The sequence below is a fragment of the Hippocampus bargibanti genome, linkage group LG22 (genome assembly GCF_051943395.1).
Source record: "Hippocampus bargibanti isolate YZ-2025 linkage group LG22, ASM5194339v1, whole genome shotgun sequence".
Taxonomy (NCBI): domain Eukaryota; kingdom Metazoa; phylum Chordata; class Actinopteri; order Syngnathiformes; family Syngnathidae; genus Hippocampus; species Hippocampus bargibanti.
In genome coordinates this window covers 1,619,003-1,646,734 of record NC_142755.1, presented here as the reverse complement: position 1 = coordinate 1,646,734, position 27,732 = coordinate 1,619,003, and the positions used below count along the sequence as shown (strand labels likewise).

General features: G+C 39.1%; 5 protein-coding genes across 8 annotated transcripts; 2 read left to right on the top strand and 3 right to left on the bottom strand.

The window, feature by feature from the left end:
• Positions 1–1,137: 1,137 nt before the first annotated feature.
• Positions 1,138–19,864, bottom strand: LOC148881542 (toll-like receptor 1). 2 transcript variants are annotated; one of them, XM_088988680.1, is made up of 3 exons: positions 19,735–19,864; positions 10,912–10,985; positions 1,138–3,909 (listed from the first exon to the last, which is right to left on the bottom strand). In XM_088988680.1, exons 2-3 carry the CDS (start codon positions 10,971–10,973, stop codon positions 1,446–1,448), a joined length of 2,526 nt encoding a protein of 841 aa, XP_088844806.1. In that variant the 5' UTR covers positions 10,974–10,985; positions 19,735–19,864; the 3' UTR covers positions 1,138–1,445. The 2 variants fall into 2 exon arrangements, with proteins under 2 accessions (XP_088844806.1, XP_088844807.1); XM_088988681.1 differs by lacking the exons at positions 10,912–10,985; positions 19,735–19,864 and adding an exon at positions 4,882–4,949.
• On the top strand, positions 5,647–13,325 carry mkrn1 (makorin, ring finger protein, 1). Its single transcript, XM_088988684.1, has 8 exons — positions 5,647–5,874; positions 6,381–6,515; positions 9,364–9,536; positions 9,644–9,870; positions 9,941–10,155; positions 10,935–11,045; positions 11,250–11,394; positions 12,203–13,325. Exons 1-8 carry the CDS (start codon positions 5,801–5,803, stop codon positions 12,413–12,415), a joined length of 1,293 nt encoding a protein of 430 aa, XP_088844810.1. The 5' UTR covers positions 5,647–5,800; the 3' UTR covers positions 12,416–13,325.
• Positions 14,840–17,494, top strand: tmem121b (transmembrane protein 121B). The gene has a single exon (XM_088988962.1). The coding sequence runs from the start codon at positions 14,911–14,913 to the stop codon at positions 16,039–16,041; it is 1,131 nt and encodes a 376-aa protein (XP_088845088.1). The 5' UTR covers positions 14,840–14,910; the 3' UTR covers positions 16,042–17,494.
• il17ra1a (interleukin 17 receptor A1a) lies at positions 18,488–24,358 on the bottom strand. 2 transcript variants are annotated; one of them, XM_088988683.1, is made up of 12 exons: positions 24,108–24,358; positions 23,802–23,826; positions 23,582–23,731; positions 23,383–23,504; positions 23,117–23,243; positions 22,989–23,036; positions 22,041–22,189; positions 21,675–21,749; positions 21,522–21,591; positions 20,242–20,364; positions 19,955–20,157; positions 18,488–19,864 (listed from the first exon to the last, which is right to left on the bottom strand). In XM_088988683.1, the coding sequence occupies exons 1-12, from the start codon at positions 24,204–24,206 to the stop codon at positions 18,860–18,862; spliced, it is 2,196 nt and encodes a 731-aa protein (XP_088844809.1). In that variant the 5' UTR covers positions 24,207–24,358; the 3' UTR covers positions 18,488–18,859. The 2 variants fall into 2 exon arrangements, with proteins under 2 accessions (XP_088844809.1, XP_088844808.1); XM_088988682.1 differs by having other exon boundaries at positions 18,488–20,157.
• A 562-nt stretch (positions 24,359–24,920) lies between these two features.
• Positions 24,921–27,362, bottom strand: rergla (RERG/RAS-like a). 2 transcript variants are annotated; one of them, XM_088989261.1, is made up of 6 exons: positions 27,165–27,362; positions 27,005–27,061; positions 26,828–26,901; positions 26,602–26,750; positions 26,260–26,527; positions 24,921–25,373 (listed from the first exon to the last, which is right to left on the bottom strand). In XM_088989261.1, exons 1-6 carry the CDS (start codon positions 27,214–27,216, stop codon positions 25,368–25,370), a joined length of 606 nt encoding a protein of 201 aa, XP_088845387.1. In that variant the 5' UTR covers positions 27,217–27,362; the 3' UTR covers positions 24,921–25,367. The 2 variants fall into 2 exon arrangements, with proteins under 2 accessions (XP_088845387.1, XP_088845386.1); XM_088989260.1 differs by lacking the exon at positions 24,921–25,373 and having other exon boundaries at positions 25,443–26,527.
• Positions 27,363–27,732: the final 370 nt, after the last annotated feature.

Sequence of the window (27,732 nt, the reverse complement as noted above, 5' to 3'; positions counted from 1 at the left end):
TCATAGAAAGGTGTGTCGCAAACGACGTCATTTTGCGGCGACCGAAGTGGCATATTTATTCTACACGTTTATCAATATTGGAAACCAATTTAAATGTTTGAGTCGCGTTAAAATAAAATCACATTAAAATGAAAATATATGTATTTTTCTCTCGTCGATCTTCATCAATTTTTCAAATATTTTTGTTAAAGCACCAAAGAACCACCAGGGCGGCGCAAAAGCGCCAGCAGCTGCTCCAATGCTGCAGGTAACCGACCCCCGAACAAGAAAATCTAAAGTTTATTTTTGATTAAATTGAGTTTTTGGTGATACCAGGTACTGCCTCTTATTTTAATATAAGTTTAAATATTTTATGCACAGTGTAACCTGATAGCATGACAAGATATTCACTCGAATAATAATTAAATAATTAAATGTAATTGGGTGATTCTGAACACATCCCACTTTTATTTCTAGTTTCTATTTTGAGCGAAAGCAGCACATTATTCCTACCGGATAATGACTGAATCTAACTGATTGCGATCACACATCGAAAAAGAAAGAAATATAATACATTTTTTTTGGCTAATTTGCCCACACTAAATTGCTAACATTCCCCCTGGAGGCGCACTGGCGTCTGCTGATGATAAAATAAAGGTCAAAGGGGATGCCTTGGAAGAAGGGAATAAGAAGCTGGTATCAAGATGGACTGTCGGACTGAGCAAAATCAAATTAATGGAAAATTGCTGAGTCCGAGAGAAAAAGCAGAACCATCAATTATATTCCTCGTTGATACAAATGAAATACTCTCCATGTCTTGTAATGCAGTGGTCCACTTGAATTGAAATTCCTGTCAACAAAAATGGACTCTGCTGAATTCTACCATCTTTTTTTCCACCTCCAACAGACAATCATTATTATTGTCGTATTTATTGAGGTAATCCACGGAATGATAGCCTGGCGCATTTTATGAGGAAATTGATGGTGGGTATTTACTGCCACCGTGTGGACATAAATAGACAGTCATACATCATCAAATTGAGTTTTTTTTAGACCATTGGAGTAAAATATATACTTCCTACGACAAACTTGTGACACTAAACTCGCCATTTTCACGGGGGAATACGTCACAAAACACCAAGTGCTGAAAAGTACGTTTATGAGAACATTTATTCAAGATTTCAATTCACAAATTACAAAAGGGACCGTCATTTGTTCATAATCAACAGTACAGTAATCCCCCGTCATTCGCGATTATTGGGAACCAAGACTACCCGTGATATACGAAAATCCGCGAAGTAGAGTTATATAAAAACATGTGCTGTAATTAGGTGATGTTAGTACTGGAAAGCAATCAAGCTGCAACCATGTAAAAAACATGAGTCATTCAGCATTTTTTTCTGAATATTTTTTTCCCCTGAAAACCGCAATAAGGGATCTCTGTATGGATTTTTTTTCAGACAATTTCATTGAGATTGGTTGCTAAGGAGAGCTGCCGTATCGGCAAGATCAGTAACCGCATCCCTCAAAACGACCGATTTGTCCGCCATACGCAGCATAGACTTCAGACTGGCCCAAAACACTTGCTGCTTCCTCCCCTCCTTGGGCCACTCCAGGTACGTCTGTTGCCGTAGCAACGTCCGCAGTCTCAAATACTTTTTAGGCAAACAATCCGTGGGGATGGGTTCCAAAAGAAGGAAAACCAATGAATCCTGTTGGATGTTAATCGCTCGATGTTGGGCGAAGAAAAGTTCGTAATTGCACCATTCGCTCCGGACGAAATGTTTGGAGAGGACAAATAAAGTTTTGTAGCTGGACTCCACGCAGTTGATGATGTTGTCGATGATCCACTCGCCAGGTACGAAATCCCGTTCGTGGACGCAGAGGGAAAAACCGGCGCTCTCTAAAGACGGCATTAGTTGGGCGCTAACAAAATTAGCATCCTCGTGACTGTACGAGATAAACGCGTGGTAGCAGAAAGACGTATTCTTCAGTAATCTCGAACGTTTCTTGCCTCTTCTCTTCACCCGGATCCAAACCCAAAGCATCTTAGTATACCACACGCCGTCCAGTTTATAAAAAAGCAATCCCGTCGTGATCGCTACCGCTAGCAAAACGGCAAAAGCGACAATCGTTTGAAGCCACGTTTCGCAAGCGATGGCGCTAGTTTTATACTCGGACAAGGGAAGTCCTGCAAACTTCACCGGAGTACTACAAACGTAATCCAAAGGCCAGTCCAACAGTAAAGACTTGTTTAAACCAGTTAGGAACCAATGGAGGTCACAGGAGCAGATGAAAGGATTGTTTCCAACTTTGACGATCTGAATCTGAGGAAGTCCTACCACAAAATCCCGGGAAAGAGTCGTGATAGCATTCTGGTCCAGGAAAAACCAAATGAGATTCGGAGCGTTGAGTTGTTCAGGTAACACTTGGATGCTGTTAAAACTGAGCTGCAGGTGCGTTAATTTGGGAAACCGAGCTAGATCCTCTTGGGTGATGGCGGTTATTCCCGTTTTGGATAAGTAAATCCGTTCAAAGTTTTCAGAGAGCTTCTCAAAAACACCGTTTCCAAGATTGTTATTACCCAGATTGATTTCGATCAAGTGAGCAGGCCAGTTGCATTTTTCGTCCAGATCGATGGAGTTGAAACTCAAATCCAAAGATTCCAATTGCCGCATGTTGCGCGTCTGCGCGGAGATGAAGGACAAGCTAGCAAAACGGTTTTTGCTCATCAACAGATTCTTCAAACTAGGAAACACCGAAGTGTAAGAACACAAAGGCCACCAGAAGCCAAAATCCGATAGGAGGTTATCGGAAACGTCCAAGGTCTCCAACATCGGTAAGGTGGTTAAGATTTGACAAGGTAAAATATTCATTCCGCTCCCGGAAAACTTGACGTATTTTAAATTTAACGCATCCTCAAAACTCATATTGAAAATCGGATACCTGTATTGATAATGCGTCACCGTATCAAAAGTGACGGCGCGTAAACTGATGCTGTGATTGACAGGGTGAAAGTGGAATTGTAAACCGTCTGGTTTGTCTTCACTGTACGTGATGTTGACAAAAAATAATTCTTGAAAGGAAGCCAGGCAAATCGTTTTTAAAAATATTTCCAGGAAGGAACTATTGATCCACGTGTTTTCGATGGTGACGTTTTGTAAATACGGCATTGCTCTTAAATTCAAGAATGGATCGACGCTAACGTTGCAGTTGTCGGAAAACACGGTGAGGAACCTCAAAGCCTTCACACGTGTCGAGTTCAAATCCACCAGGACGCGGTTGAATACGTCAAAGCGTCCGCAGAAGTCAACGTAAAGCGATAGCTTCTGCGATGATAACATCCCGAATGCTCCCGGTTGGTACGAATGCCAAGGGACGCCGGCCCCTAACACAAAATGGCGCAGGGAGACGTTCACTAAAGGTTTGAAGTCATCTAAAAGCACTGATTTAGCCGCTTTGCTACCTAAAGACAAAACCTGTAGATTTGTCAGCTCCTGAAAAGACTCCGGGAGCTGATAGCTTTCAAAGAGATTATCGGACAAATCCAAGAATGTCAGTCGGGGGAGTGAAATGGCGGGAACGCTCCGGAATTCATTGGAGGATAAATTGAGGAATTGAAGAGCGGGAATGTGTCGAAACACGTTGGGAGAAATCATGCTGAGCTTGCAAAAAGTTGCCTTCAAGAAACACAGCAGGGGAAGTTCAGGGAAAGATTCCGCAGTGATACTCTTGATGGGGTTGTGAGAGATGTCCAAGTATTCCGTCGTGTTGGATAGAAGTCCGGGAAAACAGGTTAGATTTCGATCGGAGACATCGACGATTCTCCTTCTCGACGTCACACACATTTTGAACGGGTATTCGTCCGTCCCAGCTGCTGTGCGGCCTGGCGTCAACAGGGTAAGAACCACCAGCACCACCGTGCAGGTCCTGAAATAAATAAATAGATAAATACATAGATACATGAATAAAATAGCTAGCTAGATACCAATATTGCTAGCTCGCTCGATAGCTCGCTAGATAGCTAGATAACAGATACATATATGAAGAAATGAAATAGCTAACTAGATAGCTAGCTCGCTAGATAGATAGCTCGCTAGATAGAGACCTAGCTAGCTAGCTCGCTCGATCGCGCGCTGGATATCTAGAAAATAGATACATACATGAATAAATAAAATACATAGATATGTAAATAAAATAGCTGGCTAAATACCTAGATTGCTAGCTCGCTCGATAGCTACCTAGATAACTAGATAAATAGACACATAAATGAATAAATGCAATATCTAGCTAGATAGGTAGCTTGCTAGATAGATACCAAGCATTCTAGATCGCTTGCTTGCTTGATAGCCAGCTAGATAGCTAGATAAATAAATATATACATACAAATATATAGATAAATGAAATACATAGATATGTAAATAAAATAGCTAGCTAGATACCTAGATTGCTAGCTCGCTCGATAGCTAGGTAGATAGCTAGGTCGATAGCTATGTAGATAGCTAGATAATATATAAATAAATCAATAAATGAAATAGCTAGCTCACTCGCGAGATCACTCTCCTAGCTTGCTAGCTCGCTCAATAGCGAGCTAGATAGCTAGCTAGATAGCATGATAAATAGACACATACATGAATAAATAAAATAGCTACCTAGATAGCCAGCTAGATAGCCCTCTCGCTCGATAGCTAGATAAATAGATACATAAATGAATAGCCAAAATAGCTGGCTAGATAGTTAGCTCTCTAGATAGAGCAATAGCTAACTCGTCAGCTCACTCGATAGCTCGCTAGATAGACAGACAGAATAAAAAACATGCATAATTTCAAGAGTTGTTTTGTATTGTTTGTATTTGCGAAAATATCCGATGACTGAAAGATTGTCAAAAATGGAGGAGCTTACCCATGGGACGTCATGGCTTCAGGAGGACTGGACCGCTTTTCAAGTCGCTGTGTTTAAAATCTCTCCCACTGACTTTCTTCCTTTTTTTATTTTCACCATTCTGGTCAGTTTTTATTTCCGCTTTATAAGTTTCACTCTGAACAGTCCTCACGGAGGTCAATACATTTTTTTTCATAGTTGGAGGAAGTGAAAGTAAACAAAAAAAATACACACAAAAAAAACAAACCACAACAAAATATGTGGATTGTTTTGTGACATTCTGCCACTGTTCAAACTTTTGAGGACAACTGTATATTTTTGTGTTTGTTTGTATTGTTATGATTGGTTTTTTGTGATTATTCGGTTCTTATTTTATTATGTGTTTTACAATATTAATTTATTTTTGTTTTATATATTAGTCTGTAATGACCCAAAATGTCCGACACAGAAACATTCTGCCACTGTTCAAGCTTTTGAGGATAACTGTTTTTGTGTTTGTTTTTGTCATTATAGTTGGGCTTTTGTGCTTATTCGGTTTTTCATTTTTTAATGTGTTTTATAAGATTATTGTATTTGTTTATTGTATATTTCTTTAGCCACCAAATAGTCTGTAATGACCCAAAATGTCTGACGCAAAAACATTCTGCCATTGTTCAAACTTTTTTGGATAATTGTATGTTTTTGTGTTTGTTTTTATTATTATAGTTGGGCATTTGTGATTGTTCGGTTTTTATTTTTTAATGTGTTTTATAAGATTATTGTATTTATTTATTGTATATTGCTTAAGCCACCAAATAGTCGGTAATGACCCAAAATGTCCGACACGAGACGCGAGGTTTTCGTCTTTCGGCAAACTCCGACACCAACCGAAGATAACCGAACAATCCCGAACGAGAAGCGGCGCCGTCCGGAACATCCGGCAGCTTAAACATAAACAGCAATGGCGGAAGCAGCTGCATCGTCCACAGCGGCCCCAGCGATCACAGGAGGTTGGACCAAACACGTAACTTGCAGGTAGGATATGAAGAAATGGAGTTTGGATTTCGAAAAGGCAACCATTGCGGGACTTTTCGCTTGAAAAAATAAGCTCGATTCGACCATTGTCGAAGCGATTGGTTGAACGACGCTAACGCTCTGCCGTTGCCTTGCTACGCATTAGCCGAGCCTGACAACCGTGTTTTTGTTTGATTTTTCATATCCTCCTTGCGACGACGTCGTTATATAGACGCGAACCGAGACGACACAAAGCCCCGAGACGCGATGGCGTCACGGTTAACCGTGCCGTTAAGGGTGTGGGGCGGTTTGCATTGAGGGGGGGTAGGCGGATAGCCGTTGACCTTGTTTTCATTATTTCAACTGATGTCCACAACACAGGTAGAGAACTCGCTTTTTTAATACATAACTTCACTCTGCTTAACATTTTTATCCTAAAAAAACCTAAATCAATCATAAAAATAATGATAAAGTACTAGCCTGTCACCTTGAATCAACTATGACACGACAACGTTTCACCTTTGCAGGTATTTTTTGCACGGATTGTGCAAAGAAGGCGACAACTGTCGATATTCTCACCATCTGACTAACAGCAAGCCGGCCGGCGCCATGCTTTGCAAGTTCTACCAGAAGGGAAACTGTGCATACGGGGACCGGTGCAGGTAAGTGTCCCCCCACATCCCCCCAGCAGGCACGCTACAATTCGCTATATTCCACCGCGATTGCTTCTGTCCAGTGAACCGAGCGCACTCTGTACTTGCAGTCGTATATCATTGCATTTTTGTGAAATACGTAATGATTTTTGGTGGGATTTTCCAAGCTATGATGACGTATTCCACGTTTCCCTCCATGCCGGTTCTTGAAATTCACGAATACGACAACGAGAAACGGGAAAAAAATGATTGTAGTTTACGCTCTTTTTGCTCACACTACAGTTTATAAAGGTGAGTAAGTTGTATTTTTATAACTCATAGAAGTGGTAGAATATGTATTTCTCTCCATAACTGCCAAGTTTCAAGCAAAAAGAAGCATTAGCATATGTATTTCTCGAGCTTGCAATTTTCTTTCCTAGTATTCAGTGACAGCCATTTTGGATTTCGGATGAAAATCTGCCTGCATTCGATCGTTGATATTTGCTCATTTATATTTTGAATCTTTTCTTGTGTTTTCTGTTCTTATTTAGAATGTCAAAAGCTTTCCAATGATACCTTACTCGTTAAGATCTGCCCAAAATTAAAGTTATAATAGTTTAAACTGTATTCGGTCATAGATTTTCATTGTTTTAACTGTGTAATTACAGGCAGAAAATCCCCTCATATTTCCAAAATTAAAAATTCCATTATTTGTCATCTGAAAATAATCTATACATCATTTGAAAGCTATTGAAACACACTTTAATAGAGTATTAGAAAATGTGTTATGAATTATGATCGAAACATGTCACATCCCTACTTTTAGTCTAAAATGACTGTTGCCGGCGAGGTCCAAAATAGGACACCCGATACCGTCAACGTGCTACTGTTCATGGCGGACCCCTCGCAGCTGTCTTTCTGCATATGATCTCAAGAATGTGCTTTGGGGAATTTAACTTAGGGGGGGTTGCCTTAAGTGGCCCCTCATCGTAAAGGACGAACGACACTGCATATCAACAATTCAGTTGGGGGGGGGGTTATGACGTGTAACGGCACCGTCTTCGCTTTTGAAAGGCAGATTAGCCTTGGCGCTCTATCGTCAGACTCGAGTGTGCCCAGACGGTTGCCTACTCGGTATCTGAGCATCCCCATAGTTACCGAAGCGACCCCCCCGCCCACCCTAACAATACTTCTCACAGTCCGGTCGTCAAAATGATGACACTATTTGAGTCACTTATTATGTTGACGAGTCACATTCCTGCATCCTCGTTCTCACGATTGCCAAAAAGACCCCCAACGTGGGGGATTCTTAATGGCTCAATTCCCCAGGCTCTGCCTATTGTCCCCTCCCCCCTTTTCCCCCCAGACCAGACTGTGCACTCTGCATCCTGCATAGCAATTACATAACACACTTGGTTTCCCTCCTCGAGCTGCTGTTCCCCGAGTTCAGTCATCTGCAGCACTCGACTCCCCCTCCCTCTCTCGCCACCCCCTCCTTATTTATGCATAGCGCCAGTGGACACCCCACCCCCACCTCGGCGTCCTCATCTAACACCGGAGCAGAGCAGAATGAGTTCGCCGCCGTCATGGTTTTTTGTTTGTTTTAATTGCAGCTGACTGTCACGACGTGTTAAATCATGTTAATCCAGACGCACCTTTTTTTGCTATTGTTCTCCAGCAGCACCCCCTCTTTATTTTATGTGTAATATCCACCAAAAAAAAAAAAACGCACCAATGCTAACGATAGCAATTCTTTCATGCTGCCTACCTGTCCCCACAAATTCCTTGAAATTCTCTAATGTAATATGTTGGGAGTAAATTGGCTCCTTAATAGTCTCTAGACCCCACCCCCACTCTCAAAAAAAATCCAGCATCCCAGGAACGTGACATCAGGTAAAGTCGCGCAACCCGTTGAGCAACCCCCCCCACCCCCTTATCGCGCCACTTTCCATTGACGTCGACAAAATAGTTTGTTTTCCGCAATCCCTGCATTGCTCCTTGTGGGAGTCGCGTCAAGCAGTTTCGCCGCCAAACTGGAACGCGGTAAAAATAAATACACGTGTCATGCTCCTGGCCAAATATTGTGTTTTTTGGCAGTTTGCCACATCCCCCACCTCTTAATCCCAATCCCCCGTCAACAGTATTAACCTTAAAAACAGAAGCCTTTGTTTTGTTGTACAACCTACAAAAAAAATCAGCTTCCACATAAAAAACATTGCTACACTGATTTTGAGTACACTGACTGAAATATAATTTTTTGGCAGCAAAAAAATTTTTTTTGTAAAAGAAAAGTGTTTTTTTTTTTTGGGCAGTGAAAAATCAGATTTTTTTTCTATGAAAAATATTTTTTGGCAATGAAAAAAATGTTTTTTTTATTGGCAAGGCAACGCAAATAAATTTTTTGGGCCATGAAAAATGTATTTTGTGGCAATGAAATATCAAATTTTTGGCAAATAAAAAAATATATTTTTTGGCAATGGAAAAGCCAAATTGTGGCCATGAAAAATTAATTTTTGGGGCCATGAAAAATCTATTTTTTGGCAATATAATATAAAAGTTTTGACAAATAAAAAATATATTTTTTTGGCAGTGGAAAAGCCAAATTTTGGCAATTAAACATTATTTTTTTTGGCCATTAAAAAGTTTTTTGGGCAATAAAATATTTTTTGCCAACAAAAAAAATCACATTATTTGGCAATGAAAAATCAATTTTTTTTGTCAGTGAACAATACTTTTTTGGCATGGAAAAATAATTCCCAAGCAATGAAAAATCTTTTTTTTTTTTGCAACGAAAAATATCATTTCTGCTAAAATTTTGATTGGCAAATATCACGACCCTCTCCCCGAATGTCTAAAATCATCCGTGAACTCCCGCCAGGTTCGAACATCACACCCCATCGCAAGACGACCTGCAGACGCCCGAACCTTTGCCTTCCACCTCTGGAGCGAGCCAGCCCGATTCGGAGCTCAGTGGGCCGACGCCCGGCCTAGGGGCGCAAGATTGGGTCAACGCCGCCGAATTCGTACCAGGCCAGCCGTACTGCGGACGCGGTAAGTGTTATTGTTAGCTGCCTGGGGTCTGGTGAGTGATATGGATGTCTGGTTTGTAATATGATCAAAGTTGCGGAAAAAAAAATGTATATTTTTTTCTGGCCTAGCGGAGTCGGCCAACGCGCCGAGCTCGGTCCCCCTCATCGAGGAGCTTGACGGCGAGGCGGCGCCCGGCGACAAAGAGCTGAGGAAGCAGCAGCTGTGCCCATACGCCGCCGTGGGCGAGTGCCGCTACGGCCTCAACTGCGTCTATCTCCACGGCGACGTGTGCGACATGTGCGGCCTGCAGGTGCTCCACCCTACCGACAACGACCAGCGCTCGGATCACACTAAGGTACTAATTTATCTACAAAAAGCCATATTTAATTTCAGATATGATAAATGGACCCTTTATTTTTGTTCAGGCATGCATCGAGGCCCACGAGAAAGACATGGAGATTTCGTTCGCCATCCAACGCAGCAAGGACATGATGTGCGGCGTGTGCATGGAGGTGGTGTTTGAAAAAAGCAACCCGAGCGAGCGGCGCTTCGGCATCCTGTCCAACTGCAGCCACTGCTACTGCGTCAAGTGCATTCGCAGGTGGCGCAGCGCCCGCCAGTTTGAGAGCAGAATTATCAAGTGAGTCATGCCAGGCGATGCCCTTTGCACACCCAAAAAAAAATCAAGTGGGCTTTTTTTTTGTGCGCTTTGCAAAAGGAAGGCAAGCTGTCGCGTTTCTGCTTTTGCGCACAGATGCACTTTAGAGCCAGATGAAGAAAAACAATGGATTTGAAAATATATTAAAAAATATATTCATATTCATAGATATCTTATTTTCTATCATATTTTGTTTAAATATATATTTTAAGATGTATATAAAATATACAAGAATATGATGTAAACATCTGTCATTTATATATATTTTTTGTCATATTTTCGTTTATATTTTTTAAAATGACATAAAATGTCATGTATATATATATAAATTAAAAAATATTTCATATATGTAGTATTAAGAAATACAAAAATATGATAAAATATGTATCATTTATGCATATTTTTTCTGTTAGATTTGTGTTTATATTTATATTAACAAATACAAAGATCTGACAAAAATGTTCATTTTTTTTTTTCATATTTTCGTTGATATATAAATGTTAAAACATTACATAATGTCATATGTATATATGTAAATGAAAAAAATGACATATATTACATACATATGTAAAAATTAAAATGAAAAAAATATGATGTAAAATATGTCATTTATATGTATTTTTTTCTGTTAGATTTGTTTCTATATAAATTAATAAAATACAAAAATAACACATAAAATTAGAGATATATTAGATATAATTTTACATCTAGATGGAAGAAAAAATGTGTGAATCCTACCATCTTTCTTTTCTCCCCGCCAGATCGTGCCCGGAATGTCGAATCACCTCCAACTTTGTCATTCCGAGCGAGTTCTGGGTGGAGGACAAGGAGGAAAAGCAGAAGCTGATCCAAACGTACAAGGAAGGCATGGGGTACGTACGTGGACAGCCCGCGACGACACAACAAATCAGGAATCGAGCGCGACGTGGGCGTAGCCGAATCACCAGCTCCCCTAAAAAACTAAAAACGACAATCGGGGCGTCGACTGGGCGTGCGATCGAGGGCTTTACCGTAATACCCCCCCCCCCCCCCAAAAAAAAATAATGAGCATTCCATCTCTTGATTGTGTTCCCCAGGGGTAAACCGTGTCGCTACTTCGACGAGGGCCGCGGGACGTGTCCTTTCGGCTCCAACTGCTTCTACAAACACGCTTTTCCTGACGGGCGCCTGGAGGAGGCTCAGCCTCCGCGGCGGCACAACGGGTCCAACAGCAGGAACCGGGTACGACGTCCGATCCGTAGTGACTTAAAAAAAAAAAACGGTTCGGATTGGGATAAGCGGAAATCGAAAACGGGTGGTCAAGCGCTCGGGTTAGCTATGTGGCGCATCTGACTTGTTACTTTAGCACCATCGAGTGTTTGGGTGGAGAAGAGCAGGCTTACAAAAATATACTACACTCGGTTTCCGGTTTTAGATTTATGACTGGCGGCATTTATGGAAAAAAATATCTATGCCATGAGGCCTTTGTTATTGTTAACATTTTATTTTGCACCTTCTCCATTTCGTCCCATTCACAAATGTCTAACTTAACTCAACTCGCATGCAGATCTTTCGCAAATTCAACATAACCCCTGCCCCGTTTTTTATTTATTTACTCATTTATTAATTTATCAGATTTTTTTATGTAATATTTTTATTGATTTTTTTGTGTTAAATATATTTATTCATTATTTTTTTGTATATTTATTTTGTGTGCTTTTTTTCATGTGGTAATCATTTTGTTTGCAAATTCAACACCTTCCTCTGCTTTTTCTTGATTTATTTACTCGTATAATTATTAGTATTTGTTTTTGTATTTATTTCTTTATTATCTGTCTGCACATGTATTTTTTATCCTTTTTTTTAATGTTATTTTTTTTTTTTCGAATTCAACATAACCCCTCTCCTGCTTTTTACTGATTGATTTACTCATTTATTATTGTTTTTGTATTTATTATGTGTTTATTTTTTATGTGTTAATTAATGTATTTTTGAACATCCATACTGTATTTTAAGAACTCAACTGAAGCGCCTGTGTCCCCCCCGATAGAACTCACGACACACGCGGCTCTGGGACATCCTGGACGAGCGAGAAAGTAGCTACTCGTTCGACAACGACAACGAGGAGATGGTTACGTTCGAGTTGAGCGAGATGCTCCTCATGCTCCTCGCCGCCAGCACCGACGACGAGGTCACCGACTCCGAAGACGAGTGGGACTTGTTTCACGATGAATTGGATGATTTTTACGACATTTACCTATAGCTGCGCACCCCACACCCCCCTCCCGCCACACGACTCACCCAATCCTAACGAATATATATATAAAAAATATATCTATATCTCTATTAAGCCCTAGAATGGACTGTCTCGTGCGAGTGATGGACATTAGCCCCGCCCCCTTCTTGTATTGTGGCAGTGCCTTGAAGCAGGCCATTAAGAAATGAAAAAAAAAAGTGCATTTGTGCTTTAAAAAATAATCTAGATCCCCCGTGACTTTTTCCTTATTGTCCATACAAATTTTGACTCTTTTTGAAGCCCCGCCCCCGCTCCCATTACCCTTTATTAAAGCTGTTTATAGCTTCTATATTGTGCTAATGATTAATAATAGCCACGTTCCTGGTGTACTCAGTTTTTACTGTCCACCCACGACTTATTATTTTATTCTTTCTACCATCAAAAGGCGTGACGATCACTATATATTTTTTTTTTTGGGGGGGGGGGGGGGATATTTTGTTTTTTGTTCAACCTCCTTCGGCTCCATTTGCACCTTAAGTCACTGAGCAGCTAACGGACATTAAATGAACTTTTTTTCAATTCCCTAATCCGAATCGACCCATTCATTTCATCAAGTGCAATATTACCATCTACTGACTTTCAATGTTTGGAAAAAAATGTAAAAAGACACGAGGGGGAGGCGAAAAAGTACCACGGGGGGTAAGGGGGGTCGGGAATAGGGGCCACGCACCACTGTATTTTTAATCCTACGCATATGAACTGTACTCGTGAAATGTTTTTCTGAACCCCTCCCACCCCGAACACCCCCCTTTCCCCTCGGTAGCTGGTTTCAAACCTGTCCAACTCTGTTGGAATGCATCTGTTTATACTGAAATGTGTGTTTTCTATGTTCTGCGGCCATTCATCTTAACTTGAAATTAAAAGTTTATTATCAATACTTTGGATGTGACCTGTTTTTTTTTTTGGTTGGGGCGTTAAGGTGGGGGGGGACAATTACTTTTATCGTGTTGCTCATCATCGGCGATTTCGGCTGAAAATTGTTCTCAACTCAAGATTTGTATTCATTTTTTATGACTATGGCAAAAAAAAAAGACTGGCTAGAAAAACTTGTTGGGATAGACTGATTTTAAAATATATATATATTAAAAATAGAAATATATGAACATTTTAAAAATTATATATAACTTCAAAATGTATATAAATACATATTTAAAATTTTTATATAGAAATAATTTTACATTTTTATATACTATATTTTTCAATGTGTATATTATATTCTATATTATGTGCATTTTTATATTATATACTGTATATATTTGAATTTCAGGATAAAAAAATAAATACAATTAAAAATATATTTTCAAAGATTAATATATTTCTGTATTTTTATGTATGTTCATATCTTTCCATATTTTCTAATGTATACACAGTACATATTTTATATTCTATTATGCGTTTTTATTTTAATATACTGTATATATTTTCATTTCAGAAAAAATATGTAATATATAAATAGATATAATTTTAAATTATATATATTTTTAAAGGTTCATATATTTCTATTTTTCAATGTATGTTCATATATTTCCATATTTTTATGGATATACAGTATATATTTTAGATTCTATATTGTGTTTAATATACTGTATATGTTTGAATTTCAGAAAAAATATATACATAATATATAATATAAATTACAAATTATATATATTTTTAAAGGTTAATATATTTCAGTACTTATTAATGTATGTTCATATATTTCCTTATTTTTAATGTATATACAGTATATATTCTATATTGTGTGTTCTTATTTTAATATACTGTATATATTTGAATTTGTGAAAAATATATATAATATATACAGTAATGTATATATATATAATACATTGTATTTATATATAAAATGTGTATTTTTAAAGGTTCATATATTTCTGTATTTATTAATGTATGTTCATATATTTCCATATTTTTTAATTTATATACAGCATATATTTTATACCATTTTTTTATTTCAATATACTGTATATAAGAATTTCATATATATATATATATAGATAGATATATATATAGATAGATAGATAGATAGATAGATACATATATATATAATTGTAGGACATACATAAAATACATATTTATACTTTGAATTTATACATGTATATATTTTATATTATACAGTAAAGTCTCGTTATATCGATATCGGATATATCGATAGTCCCGGTTATATCGATACTATTTCTATGCACGCACGGAGAAAATTACATGCAAACAGGGTCGGATATATCGATAGTCCCGGTTATATCGATATTTTTTCGGACTCCCTTGAATATCGATATAACGAGACTTTACTGTATATTTAGAGTCCATTCCATGTTTTGGAATCCACGCCTTTGTTTCTACGCAACTCTTTGCTCCACCTAAAAAGGAACAAAAAAAATTAAAGGCATGCCGAGGAGGAAGAAAACAGGGCGGCGGGGCGCTCGGGGGAGGTTGCTAAAGCCGATGTCTGCGACCTCCGTCATACAATGATCGCAGAAATCCCCAAAGACAATTCCAAAGCATTCCAATCGCTGGCGACTTTGGGCTCCGACTCCCTCGCGTCCTCTTCGCCCTCCCCGGAATCGGGTCGCCTCCTGAGCAGGAGGCGCGACGCGCGCGCCCCCGGCAGCGCTAACCATCCGGAGGAGAGCGGCGGCGGCGTGCGCACCATGACATCGACCGCGGACGCCGGCGCCCCTCCGCTAGCCCCCCGTTCGGCGCGGAGCCTCTTCTACAAGGTCCTTTGCTTCCTTCTTCTGATCCTGCAGGGCGGCGCCTTGGACTTCTACCTCATCGCTTTCACCGACCTGTACTGGTGCTCGTGGATCGCCACGGACCTGGTGGTCCTCTCAGGGTGGGTCGTCTTCTTTGTGAAAAACGCCCGCGGGAAACGGGAGCGGGCCTGCGGCTTCCGCCGGAAGGCCTCGGACCTGGGCGAGTTCACCTACGCCTACTTGGCGTGGCTGGTCCACGTCATCGCCTGCGCCCCTAAGGTGGCCCTGATCCTGGAGACCTCCATCCTGGACCTGGTAGCCTCCAAGGCGCCATGTGGGCTAACCGGCTTCAAGGCGGTCGCCCTGCTATCGGCGGCGTTGCTCTTCTGCCTGGTTAACGGGGTCATGGAGGACCCGAACGGGGTCGCCCGCCATCGCTCGCAGAGCTGCTTCGTCGCTACTTGCTTGGATCTGGTGGACGGTTTCGTCCTGGTGGAGGCGCTGCTCCGGAACGAGATCCCGGCGCCGTACCTCAAGTACGCGGTGGTATCTGCGTATTTGGCCGCGCTCGCCGCTCCCGTCCTGTGGTTGTACGAGCTGACGGCGTCGGAGTTTGGCTGCGGTTGGTTGTGGGCTCGGTTTTTGTCAACGGGGCTCCTGGTCAACGCGCCGCTGCTAGCGGTCCGTAGTGTCTTGGTGTTCGTGTACGGGGGTCCCGTGTCGGTGTGGATGTTCAAGAATGGTTTCTTCTTAACGTGCGAGGCGATGGAGCTGGTTGAGCGCTGCGTGGCCATGCGAGGGAGGAGGGGGGCCGCGGGGGGTCATTTTTCACACGGGGTGTCCGAGAACGACATGTGTCCGCACGGGTACGTCAACACGCTGGCGGTGGCTCAGTCGGAGTAACGACGAATGTGAAAGATTACATTATCATACATGCAGCTCCTCCCTAAGCCCCCCCCCCACCCCACATTCATATTACCTTACTAATAATCCATTTCATTTATGAGTCCCTTTCAAAACGCTCAAGGACACTTTACAGTCACGGGAAATGTATTGTGCAATAGGATCAAAACAATTCAGAAAGTCACATTTAAACAAAGCGGTGGGCTGCTTTTATTTTGGAAATCCGATTCACACACACACACGTACGCTTTATTACCAAACAAGACCTTCATGGCCTTTGGCTAACAGTGCTTTATTACTTTAGTGATTGTATTTATTTTATTTCATATTCAACCACCTATAGAATGAATTACGAATCAATGCAATCACATTAATCATGCAAAACAAACTATGTCATTGTATAAATTTAAATATTTATGATATGTTGAGGTTGCAGTATTCGGGATATCTTCAATGGCGATGTCTGTATCTTTCAAATATTCGAGGATTTTTATTTTATGGATTTTTTGAGGGGCCATGCTGTTGACCAAACAGGGGTCAAAGTTTATTTAGATTTCTTTTATTCATGTATTTTTTAAAATGTATGTACTATTTATTTATATTTTCGTTTTTACTTATGCATTTTTTATTTAGGTATTTTTATTCATTTTTTTTTTAATCTATGTACTATTTCTATCTATTTTTGTTATTTAGCCATGTTTTACTTATGTATTATTATTTATGTATTTGTGTATGTATTTATTTATTGACATATTAATTTTTATTGATTGACTGATTGATTTGTATTTATTGACTTATTGATTTTTATTTATTTATTGACATATTTATTTGTATTTATTTATTGACTGAATGGTTTTTATGTATTTATGTTTTTATTTATTTATTGACATATTGATTTTTAGATTTTGATTTCAGTTCAGCGCTGAAACTGACTTGTGCCTTACGTCACGTGCAATGTCCCGAAATAATATATAATAATAATAATAATAAAATAATTAACATTAATTCACATCACATTAATTTTCATGGGGGGGGGGGGTCATGAGTGAGTTAAGGGAGATTATTATTATTACTATTCTTATTTTTTTTTGCATGAGAGCACGAACTGGCTCAAAGTCAAATACATTACGCAGAACAAGGGGAAGGGGCTGGTCTCGGATGCAGGCAGGGAACAGTTGCCATGGCAACAGGTACCCCCCCACCGCCCGCCATTGTAAAATGACATTGGTAAACGTCTATCGCTGCCCTTCTAAATAACGTCGTCAACCGCAGACTTCCTGTTTGTGACTCCAAATGTACCCCCCCTCACCATAAAGTAGGTCACATGACCTCCGTCCGACCCATCAGACAAATTCAAAACTCGAACAAAAATATGCTGCTTCTATCGCTTTTATCACATCGCACCAAATTATTTTTTGGTGCGATGATTGATTTTTTTTTCCCACATAAAAAAAATATATAAAAAATATATATATATATATATATATATATACACAACAAAAATGTATAATATATACGTGGAGAAAATACATATATATATATATAAATCAAAAAAAATATTTAAAAATATCAAAAATTACATTAAAATATATGTATAAAAATATCAATAAAATATATGTATTAAAAATCCATTAAAAATATATGAAAAAAATATAATATCTAAAAATATATAACAATATATAAAATATTTAAAAAATATATATGTTGAAAAAAAAAAATATATATATATATATATATACAAAAGTATTGATGAAATACATATGTATTAAAAATATATGAAAGAAAATATATATATATATATATATAGATATATAATGTAATATATGACTACATAAAATGTAATATATATATATATATATATATATACACACATACATACAGTAAAGTCTCATTATATCGATATTCTCGGGAGTCCGAAAAAATATCGATATAACCGGGACTATCGATATATCCGACCCTGCGCGCATGTAATTTTCTCCTTGTGTTCATAGAAATAGTATCGTAATAAGCGGTACTATCGCTATAACCGATATCGATATAACGAGACTTTACTGTATATGTATGTATGTATATATATATATATTCATTTATTTTTGGAGAGAGAGAAAGATTGTAATGTAATCGGCATGAGCGAGCACAGTTTCATTCAAACTACCAAAGGACACACACAAAAAATGGACTTCAGTTGCACTCCTGGACACATATGGACCAACGTGCAAGATTTGGAACCCAAACCGGTTTTGTATTTCATTGACTTTAACTCCTCCCCTTCCTATTTTTTTTTTTTTTTACCGGTTTACAGGGATTTTTTGCCGTTGTTTACTACCTACATGTGGTCAAGTTGTGTGCTGTATATACATATGTATGTGTGTGTGTACCGCTATATTCCAATCCACTGGATGTACCGTAGATGTTAAGACAAGAATATTGTGTGGTCAGGTGAAAATCATATTTTATTGCTAGGGGGTTGGAGGAGGGGGGGTGGAGAAGAGAAAAAACCTAACACGAAAGTTCTTTGAAGGGTATAATGACAAGTAAAAGGCTTTGAAAGGGAGAAAATACCACAGAGTCCAAATGTTGTCGTGCAAAAATAAAGTGCCACATTTTGTCACCAGTACAACTTCAATAATAAAAAAAATCACAAGTGCAAGAGGGATATTAAAAACAAATTTCTGAAATTGTTCCGAAATTGTGCCCAATTTCCGAAATTGTGCAGAATTTCCAAAATTACGTTCCGAATTTCCAAAATTACGTTCCGAATTCCACAAATTGTGTTCCGAATTTCCGAAATTGTGTTTCGAATTTCCCAAATTGTTCTTTATGGCTCAAACTCGGAACTGTCCAGAGTTTTGAAAAAAAGTTCCTCCTGGAGCCTGACCAGAGCCACAAGGGCTTCTTCCTCAGAAGGACCTCCGAGCGGGGAAGGGATTTTGGAGATGTAGCCTTGATCCGATCCGTTGTTCGAACCCTCCGCGCCCTCGTGCAGGATACGGTTCTCCTGAGAGAACTCCGATGAGTTTGATCCTTGAGGATTCAAGACTGTGGAGTCTTCTTCGTCCTCCTCGGGAATTTGACCGATACGCTCCCGTTCCGAGGACAGACGGCGTTTGACGGACAAAAGAGGCTCGGCGACGAAAATGGAACCGTCCGGGGGACGGAGGCGAGGAAGGACCGATTGCTCCCGGTGTCCGCTGACCGGGTTCACCAGAGGCCAAAGTTCCGCCATGGACGAGGTCTCCGGGTTAAACTCCGGGGTTAAAACTCCCAATCCGGTTCTGTTCTGTCTTACGGACGCCTCGCACGTATAGACAGGAAGTCCGTCTCGGACGAGAGGAAGACACTCCAGGACCGGCGGACCTCGCGATTGGTCAACGAGACAGCCGGAGTCCATCGGGAGGTCTTCCTCACTTTGCAGGCACTCCTTTTCGAACCAGTCGGGGTTTGCTACCTGGTACGCCCGGAAAGTTTCAATGGCGTCCCTCAGGGCTCTACCAGGGGCACACTTAAAATATTCGTCCCCACCGATACCCCGGATGTGGTTGACCCAACCCGGCTGGTACTTCTCTATGTCCAGCAGTCCCAAGTAAAGCTCCTCAAAATGCGTCATCAGCGAGTACTTGACGGCGATATCGAAAACCGACGGTACGTCGCGCTCGCCGCTGACGTCGCCAAAATAGGCGACTAGGTACTTACCGTGCCGGCGGGCGTGGTGCATGTCGGGCAGGAAGAGGTTGAGGAAAGGGGTGAGCATGTCGTCGGTCGGCGACAGGACGTCCTCCCTCAGCGTGACGCGGCGGTGGCCGCACATGGCGCGCCACTTGGCCTGGACCCCCGGAGAGCAGAGAACCAAGACCTTGTCGCTGGGATTCTCCAAACGGCGCCGTTGACGCTCCAGCCAGCGGACGCGACCTACCGCGCCCACCGAGGTGGCGTCCAGTAAGTCCACCAGCACCTTGGCGCCGCATTTGGCTCGGAGAAAAGCGCAGAGTTTCAAAACGATGTCCCTGTAGAGGCGGTGGTCTTGGGAGTAGATCACCAGGACTTTGGGGGTCTGCTGAATTTGACGTTCGATCCCTTGCGGTTTGTCGTCCGCGAGCGAGGCTTTTCCGGGTTTGCCTGAAGGCATGAACACGGAATGCGACTTGTGATCGGACGCTTATGAGGGAAATTAGGGTTTGTTTGGGCGGGCGTGGGTCTCACCTGGCCTCTCGCACAGGATGTACATAAAAATGGCGAAAATCCCAGCGCATAAAACCGCCGCACACACGATAACCGCCGTGGATTGTGGAGCATCGGGAAGATTGGTCGGCTTAGCTGCTAACGCTGCAAGTCAAATTGCAGTTTGGTTAGCGCCGTCGCGGCAAATCATCCGGATACCAGTAAGAATGGCATCTTATCTTCTTTTTGGGCCGCAGTTCGGAAACAAATAAACAAACGTAAGATGGCGAACGTGATGAGAAGATATGATAAAATATAATACCTATATTACATTTTAAAAAAATCATACAATATACAGTAAAGTCTCGTTATATCGATACTCAAGGGAGTCCGAAAAAATATCGATATAACCGGGACTATCGATATATCCGACCCTGTTTGCATGTAATTTTCTCCGTGCGTGCATAGAAATAGTATCGATATAACCGGGACTATCGATATATCCGATATCGATATAACGAGACTTTACTGTATATTAAAAAATATATAAAAATACCATAATATATATCTATATTTGTATATATATATTAGATATAAAAATATAGGGGATATTTAAAAAATAATATAATATATATTACATGTAAAAAATATAATGTGTAAGATATAAAAAATATGACATTAGATATAAAAAAACAATATAATATTTATATGAGATCTAAAAAATAAAATGTATATATTACATATATAAAAAATAATATATTAGTTATACAAATATATTAGATATAAAAAATACAATATAATATATTAGAGAAAAGAATAATATATATTAGATATAAAAATATAACATAAGATATAAAAAATAGATTATATATTAGATATGAAAAATAACAAATATATTAGATCTAAAAATAGAATATAAAATATATAAGACATATCATATTAGATATATTTCATACCTAATATACTGCAATATATATTAGATATGAAAAAATAGAATATCATATATTAGATATAAAAAATATACTATAATATATCTTAGATATGTAAAAATATAATACTAGATATTTAAAAAAGATTGTATTTTAGACATAAGAAATATAATATATATTAGAAAAATAATATAAATATATTAGATATAAAAATATACTATAATATATATTAGATATAAAAAAGTAACATAATTATGTATATTAGCTAGACGTGGTAAGCAATTTCAGTTTGTGTCTTGCTCACAATGGTGATGTTATGCTGTCTGCTCAGCAACTTTGGCGTTTTAAAATAATAAAATAAACAAAAGAGAGAAAGCGAGACGTCTGCCCAACCTGAACATATGAGCAGCGTTTTCTGATGACGGGTGCAGTCTTCGCCACATTTTTGGAACATGGGTTTAATCTGGAAAAAGAAGATTGCGAGTGGCTGTTACTCAATGACTGATCACAAAAAAATAAATGAATAAAGTGAGATCTTCTGTTTACCGAGACGTCAAACTGGCAGCAGTATCTGGGCCACTTTGCCAGGCTGAAGGTGACATTTAGACGCGTCTGATTGACCTGGAGAAAAGTCAAAGGAACCGCTGATGAATAAAAAACATCTTATATGATGATATTTTATGATCACAAGCGAATGCAGTCGAGAAAATAGGCCGGATGGCATCAACTTCCTGTTTATTTAAAATAAAATAAAAAAATCGGAGGTAAGAAATCTAGGCTACACAGCACCGGATGCTGTAATGAGGACTCAACCTGAATATTTTACTTCGATTTCCTCAGGCGGAAATTTATGTGAGACTGAGACAAAGGGTTGCCATTAAAAAATAAACAAAATAAAAACATCTAGCTCACTTTGTGCATGTGGTCAACATGCTGGATGGAGGCACAGTTGACGATCACCATGTAGTCCTCGCAAAGCGGGTCACGACTGAAGACGACTGACAGCGTTTGTTCTGGTTTGGCTGACAGAGCCAAGCTGATGTTGGACTGCCAAAGACTTCCTACAATACAGTCTCCAAATTAATAATAATAATAACAACAACAATAACAATTACAATACTAATACTACTACTACTACTACTACTACTACTACTAATAATAATAATAATAAAAGCATTAATCATACTACTACTACTACTAATAGTAATAAAAATAATAATTAAATTATAAAAACTAACTATAAATAATAATAAATTATACAATAATAATAATAACAACAACGTTAATAATAATAATAAATATATATATATATATAAATAATAATAAATATAATAACAACAATAATATAATTAAAAAATGACAACATTAATGATGAACAATAATAAATAATAATAAATATAATAAAAACAATAACATAATAATAAAAATGGCAACATTAATGATATATGAATAATACATAATAATAACAATATTAATAACAAATACAAATAATAAATATAATAATAAGAACAATTATAACAATAATACTAATAAATCTAATAATAATAAATAACAATTATACAAATAACAGCATGAACAATAAATCTAATAATAAAAAAAGACGACAATAAAAAGATATTGTCTGACAATAATAAAAATAACTATAATAAATACAAATAATAAAAATAACAGCATTAATCATGATGAAAATGATACAAAATAAGAAAAAAACAAAATAATAATAATAATGATAATAGTAGTAATAATAATAATAATAATAATAATAATAATAATAATAATAATAATAATAATAATAATAAAAAGAGACCAAATAAGCCAAAGCGAAACACCCATTGTTTCTCAAAAAGCACAGCGACTCACCTCTTTCGATGCAAAATTGGGTCATGAGCATCCCTGAGTCTTGACAACCTTGATTCAAAGCAGAAATATTTTTAAAAAATGGAACCAAACGATTTGGACGTGAATAATTCAAGAACATTTGGACTCACCTGGAACGTCGACATTCTGGCTGACGTCATAATCGCTGTGGCCCACTTCCGGTTTAGGGATGTTGAAGACAGAAACACGATAACTCTGACCGGGGTCCACGACCAGCATATTTGCAAAGAATGACCACTGAAACCCCACAAAAAAAAAATTTTAAATGCAACCATTGCCAATTCATTTCTGAAACCAGACAATTGAGATTCTTCACATTTTTTAGACTTTTTTTTTCTTCCACGATGCAAACAAGCAATTTATTTGAAAAACTCACCATGTCATCATGCGGATTCCTCATAGGTAGTTTATCTTGAAAGGAATACCGGACGCACACGTGCTGATTGGTGGACATCACCATGACATGAAGCTCGGTGGCTCTCAGGTAACTGATACTTCCTGAGGAGAGAAATCAAACTCTGACTTTTATAAACATGAGTTTCCATACTCAATAATTGCATTGATCTGCCACTCACCGTCATCCCTGATGGTCCAATTGGCAACCAGGACCGGTTGCAGATGTCCCACCTCATCCTGGACTCTTGTTACGGACACCGTTAACCCATTTGGACCACTTGGCGTGTACTCTCTGACTTTCAGCCATTCGCTGTCGATGAGGCAGTTACCTGTGCGTGGGTGTCATGTCATTGTCATGTAAAATTATGTATTTTTTTGTGAGTGTGCGTGTGTACTCACTGAAACTAACTGCACACCTCAAGCCCTAACAAAAAGCAAGAAACAACAGAATACAGTTACAGTTCATCTTAAAAATATTCAGAGCTCAGAATTTGCTGGACGAAAGGATAAATAACAGATATAAATTAAGTTGTGTCAGGTAGAAATAAAACTTTTGTCAGCGAAGTACACAAGGTGGGGTGGACCCTTGATTGTCTGTACCTTTGTCATACAATGACGTCACTGTTGGCTACTTAAGTTCAACATTATATATGCAAAAAATGTGTAATGTGCAATATAAATGGAGTATATTCGTGTACATTTTACCTGCTGGGAGCAGTTCAGTGGAACGGACGTCAATGTTGTTAAGGCAGACGACAGCGACACGCTCATAAACGCCAAAACGCTCCTGCAAAGAAGCCTCATTTTTCCCCCACTGTTGTTACTGCAATAATTTAGTAAATTATAGCCAGTAAAGGAAAGAAGTAAATGTCGCCATGAGAGGAAATATCAAGCTCACAAAAAGAACGTGAATGGAAACGAAAGTAATAAAACTTCCGGTTTGGTGGTCAAGTCACACCGGCTTGGTGTTGATTATGCTGCGTTCACGTAACCTGGGAATTTGCATAAACATTCTTAATTTACATAAATAATAATAATAATAATACATTTCATTTATAACAGAACAGCTATACCATAATAGTTGTTCGTTCATTTAAAATGCAATAAAGATCACCAGACAGTTCCAATTTAAAAAATGGAAATAAAATTAAAAAATACACACATTAGGGCACGTTCCGGCTCAGATCCCAATAGCTAGTTTTTGTAAAATTTGGTGAATTACAATATAGATAAGTAGACAAGAAACGGCTTCATTGCACACACATTTTTTTCGAAAATGAATTACTAATTGTAGTATTATTATTAAAATAGTGCCAATTTAATCTAACTATACATGTGACGGTGAGCGAAGGGTGCATTGACACAGAATGTACAGAAGAGGGCGCCAGAACACTATTTTATTTTTTACCTGGCACTTCCGCCTTCCATCCATCAAAATTGACCCCAAAAAGCCCTTGACCTCATTCCAAACTGTTCAAACTCATCAATAGGGTCACAATAAAGAAGTCAAATGTCTTTGAGCTTTTATTCAAATCGATTAAGACGCGGTGGTAATGTGTTATTCAGTCTGCACTGCTATTTTAGGGATTGGCTGCAATGGTTACATAACTCTTATCATGGCTTCCAACGCAAATAACATTGAGTGAGCGGGAGACATTGGAGAAGTCTTATCGGATTGTTTGTTTAAAGTTACTGCATAAATAAACCTTACGCCTGCCTCCCGTTTGCTTGAAGTGAAGCGCAAACCTTAGATGGTAGTGCGCTACACGCAACCTCGTTTTCTTTTTTTTAGCTATTATGAACACAATAATAGCATTAGCAAAGAAAAAGCACCAGTTGCCCGGGTGGGTTCATGTTCCAGGTCAAACTTGTTAACTCAATCAAGCTGCTTCCTGGAAGAGGGCGCCCCTGCGGGCATGAACCAATGAGATTTCAAGAAAACGGCCAAATGGATCTTCCTGTAGCTTAGACCTAAGAAAAGAAAGAAACGAAAAAAGAAGCTACTTGAACAGAAAATGACACAGATGCTAACATTGATCATTTTATTTTGAAAGGTGACTACAGCGTAATTGCTACTTTAAAGGGGCAGTCGTATTTTGGGCTCAAGCCGACGTCGTCATCGAGATAACGGCGGCATTCATACGCCGGGTGTGCCGACACCCCCCCCCACACACACACACACAATTTTCCAGAGGAACCAATTCTAAGGCCTTCCTGGACGTTTTATTACTTTTGTAGGGCAGCACGGAGACACCTGTGCAGGGCAGGTATGAAAGGAATGTAGATTGTCATGGAGATATTTGCTGGATGGACGGGAGAGAGTCCACGTTTTGGGGTTGTTATTTACTAAAATCCTGCTAGGGACAATCTGAGATTCAAAAAATAATAATAATAATAATAATTGTCACATGTTAGAAATAAGCCATTTGGCTATCTGTATTAATTTTTATGCTTTTGATAAATAGATGAAAACAAAACAAAGACGAACATAATCAAATTTGATTGAGGTGATTAATCAGGCTAATTTCAGTTAGCCTGACAATGGCGCTTCGCATTGTTGTATGCCATGTTTGAAGGTTTGCACAACAGATAGGCTCATTTCCGTTATGCGCCACATTAGCATCAAGCTAGTAGGCTTCGATTAGCAATCAAATTGAATGTTTGGTGATTCGCTCTACAAAGATTAGTTGGTTTTTATTTTAGGACAGTTCCACAGTAAATTTATTTAACTTCTTATTAAGATATACGTACACGAGTATTATTTTTTCCAACCAAGGACGATTGAGGGAAAGATTTTGATGTAGCCACATCCATGCTAGTTACGCTCAAGTTTGCTCTTGATTCGCATGCCTCATACCGATTTCCTCCTCTTGCCAAAAACGTTGTTGATAAGTTTGGCCACCGATTTGGAACCGCTTGGACGTCGCCTGCGCTCCTTCGCTTTAGCGCTTTGGACCGCCTTGGAGAATATAAGCGCCACTTCCTGGTAGTGTTCGGCCGCCGACAGCTCGTGAAACTGACATCGGAACTCGTCCGCTAAGCGTTGACCTTCCTCATTGCGTACCTCTCGCATGTGGCACAGGTCACGTTTGTTGCCCAACAGAAATATAAGCGACTCGGCATCCCTGATAGAAAACAAAATTGATTATGATATGATTCAAGTCCATGGACGGCGCAGGAGTATTTTCCAGGAATGTACCTCTTCGCCGATCCCAAGCGGCGATCCCGGATGAGCTTCACGACACTTCTAGCAGCGAGAAAGGACGAGCGGTCGCTAATGTCATAGACCATGATGAAACCATCGGCGCAGTGAATCTGGTCGTTGACAGTTATTTTACCTTGAAAGGACTTTTGGGGAAAAAAATAATAAATATATGATTTCATCTTGGGAGATACATTTTCTAATACATGCTCACAAGCCTCACCTGGGAGCAGGGCTCATATAGCTCCAAATTGATCTGCCTCCCATCCAGAGTCAGACGCTTTCGGTATATGCATTCTGTGGAAAATAATAACATAAATTTAAAAAAGTGGATGAAATGGGTGCACAAAATGGTTAGAATAACAATAATACTTTGAGGTGGCCAAAGCTTCCCAATTACCTGAAGATGATGCGTATTCTCCGATGAAGCGTTTTGTGAAAAACCGGACGATGAGGGCTGCAAAACAACAAATAAACATAAAATGATAAAAAAAATGAAAAAAAGTGAAGTTCCATCTCTCATCCATCCGTCAAGAAGTACACAATTGCTATCCTCTTACCTGACTTTCCGACGCCTTCACTTCCAAGCACCGCAATCTTGATGTCGTTCATGTTCTCTTCAAAATGTAAGAAAGAAACAAGAAAATGCTCCAAGAATGAAAAGCATTCTTTTATGAAACAAGGGAAGAAAAAATAAGGAGTCGGAACCCTTTTGAGAGTTGGTTCGACTGGGCGAGCGTAGCACTGAGGGATGTGGAGTTTAGTGGACGTGAAGGAGGGGAGTGGCCGAGGGAAGATTCAGCTGAGATGATTGTATGTGTGTGTCTCCTTGTCATTTGATTTTTTTGCCAACAGTCACAATGAAAAAAAAATCAGTGCAGATAGAAATAGTTTCAAAAAAATTCCATTTCCTTATCTGCATCATCTGTTGTTAGGTAGAATTAGTCTCCTTGAAGTGATGTCACCATGTTGTCAGGAAGTGTGGCTAAAGTTGCACTTTTAGCGAATACAGACAGTAAAAAAAGTATATTTTCCACCAATAGCCCTTTTCAAAATGTGACAACCAAACTTGAGATACTTTTTTTAAGGAGAAATGAATTTATAAACTCCTTATTTTATTTCCATAGA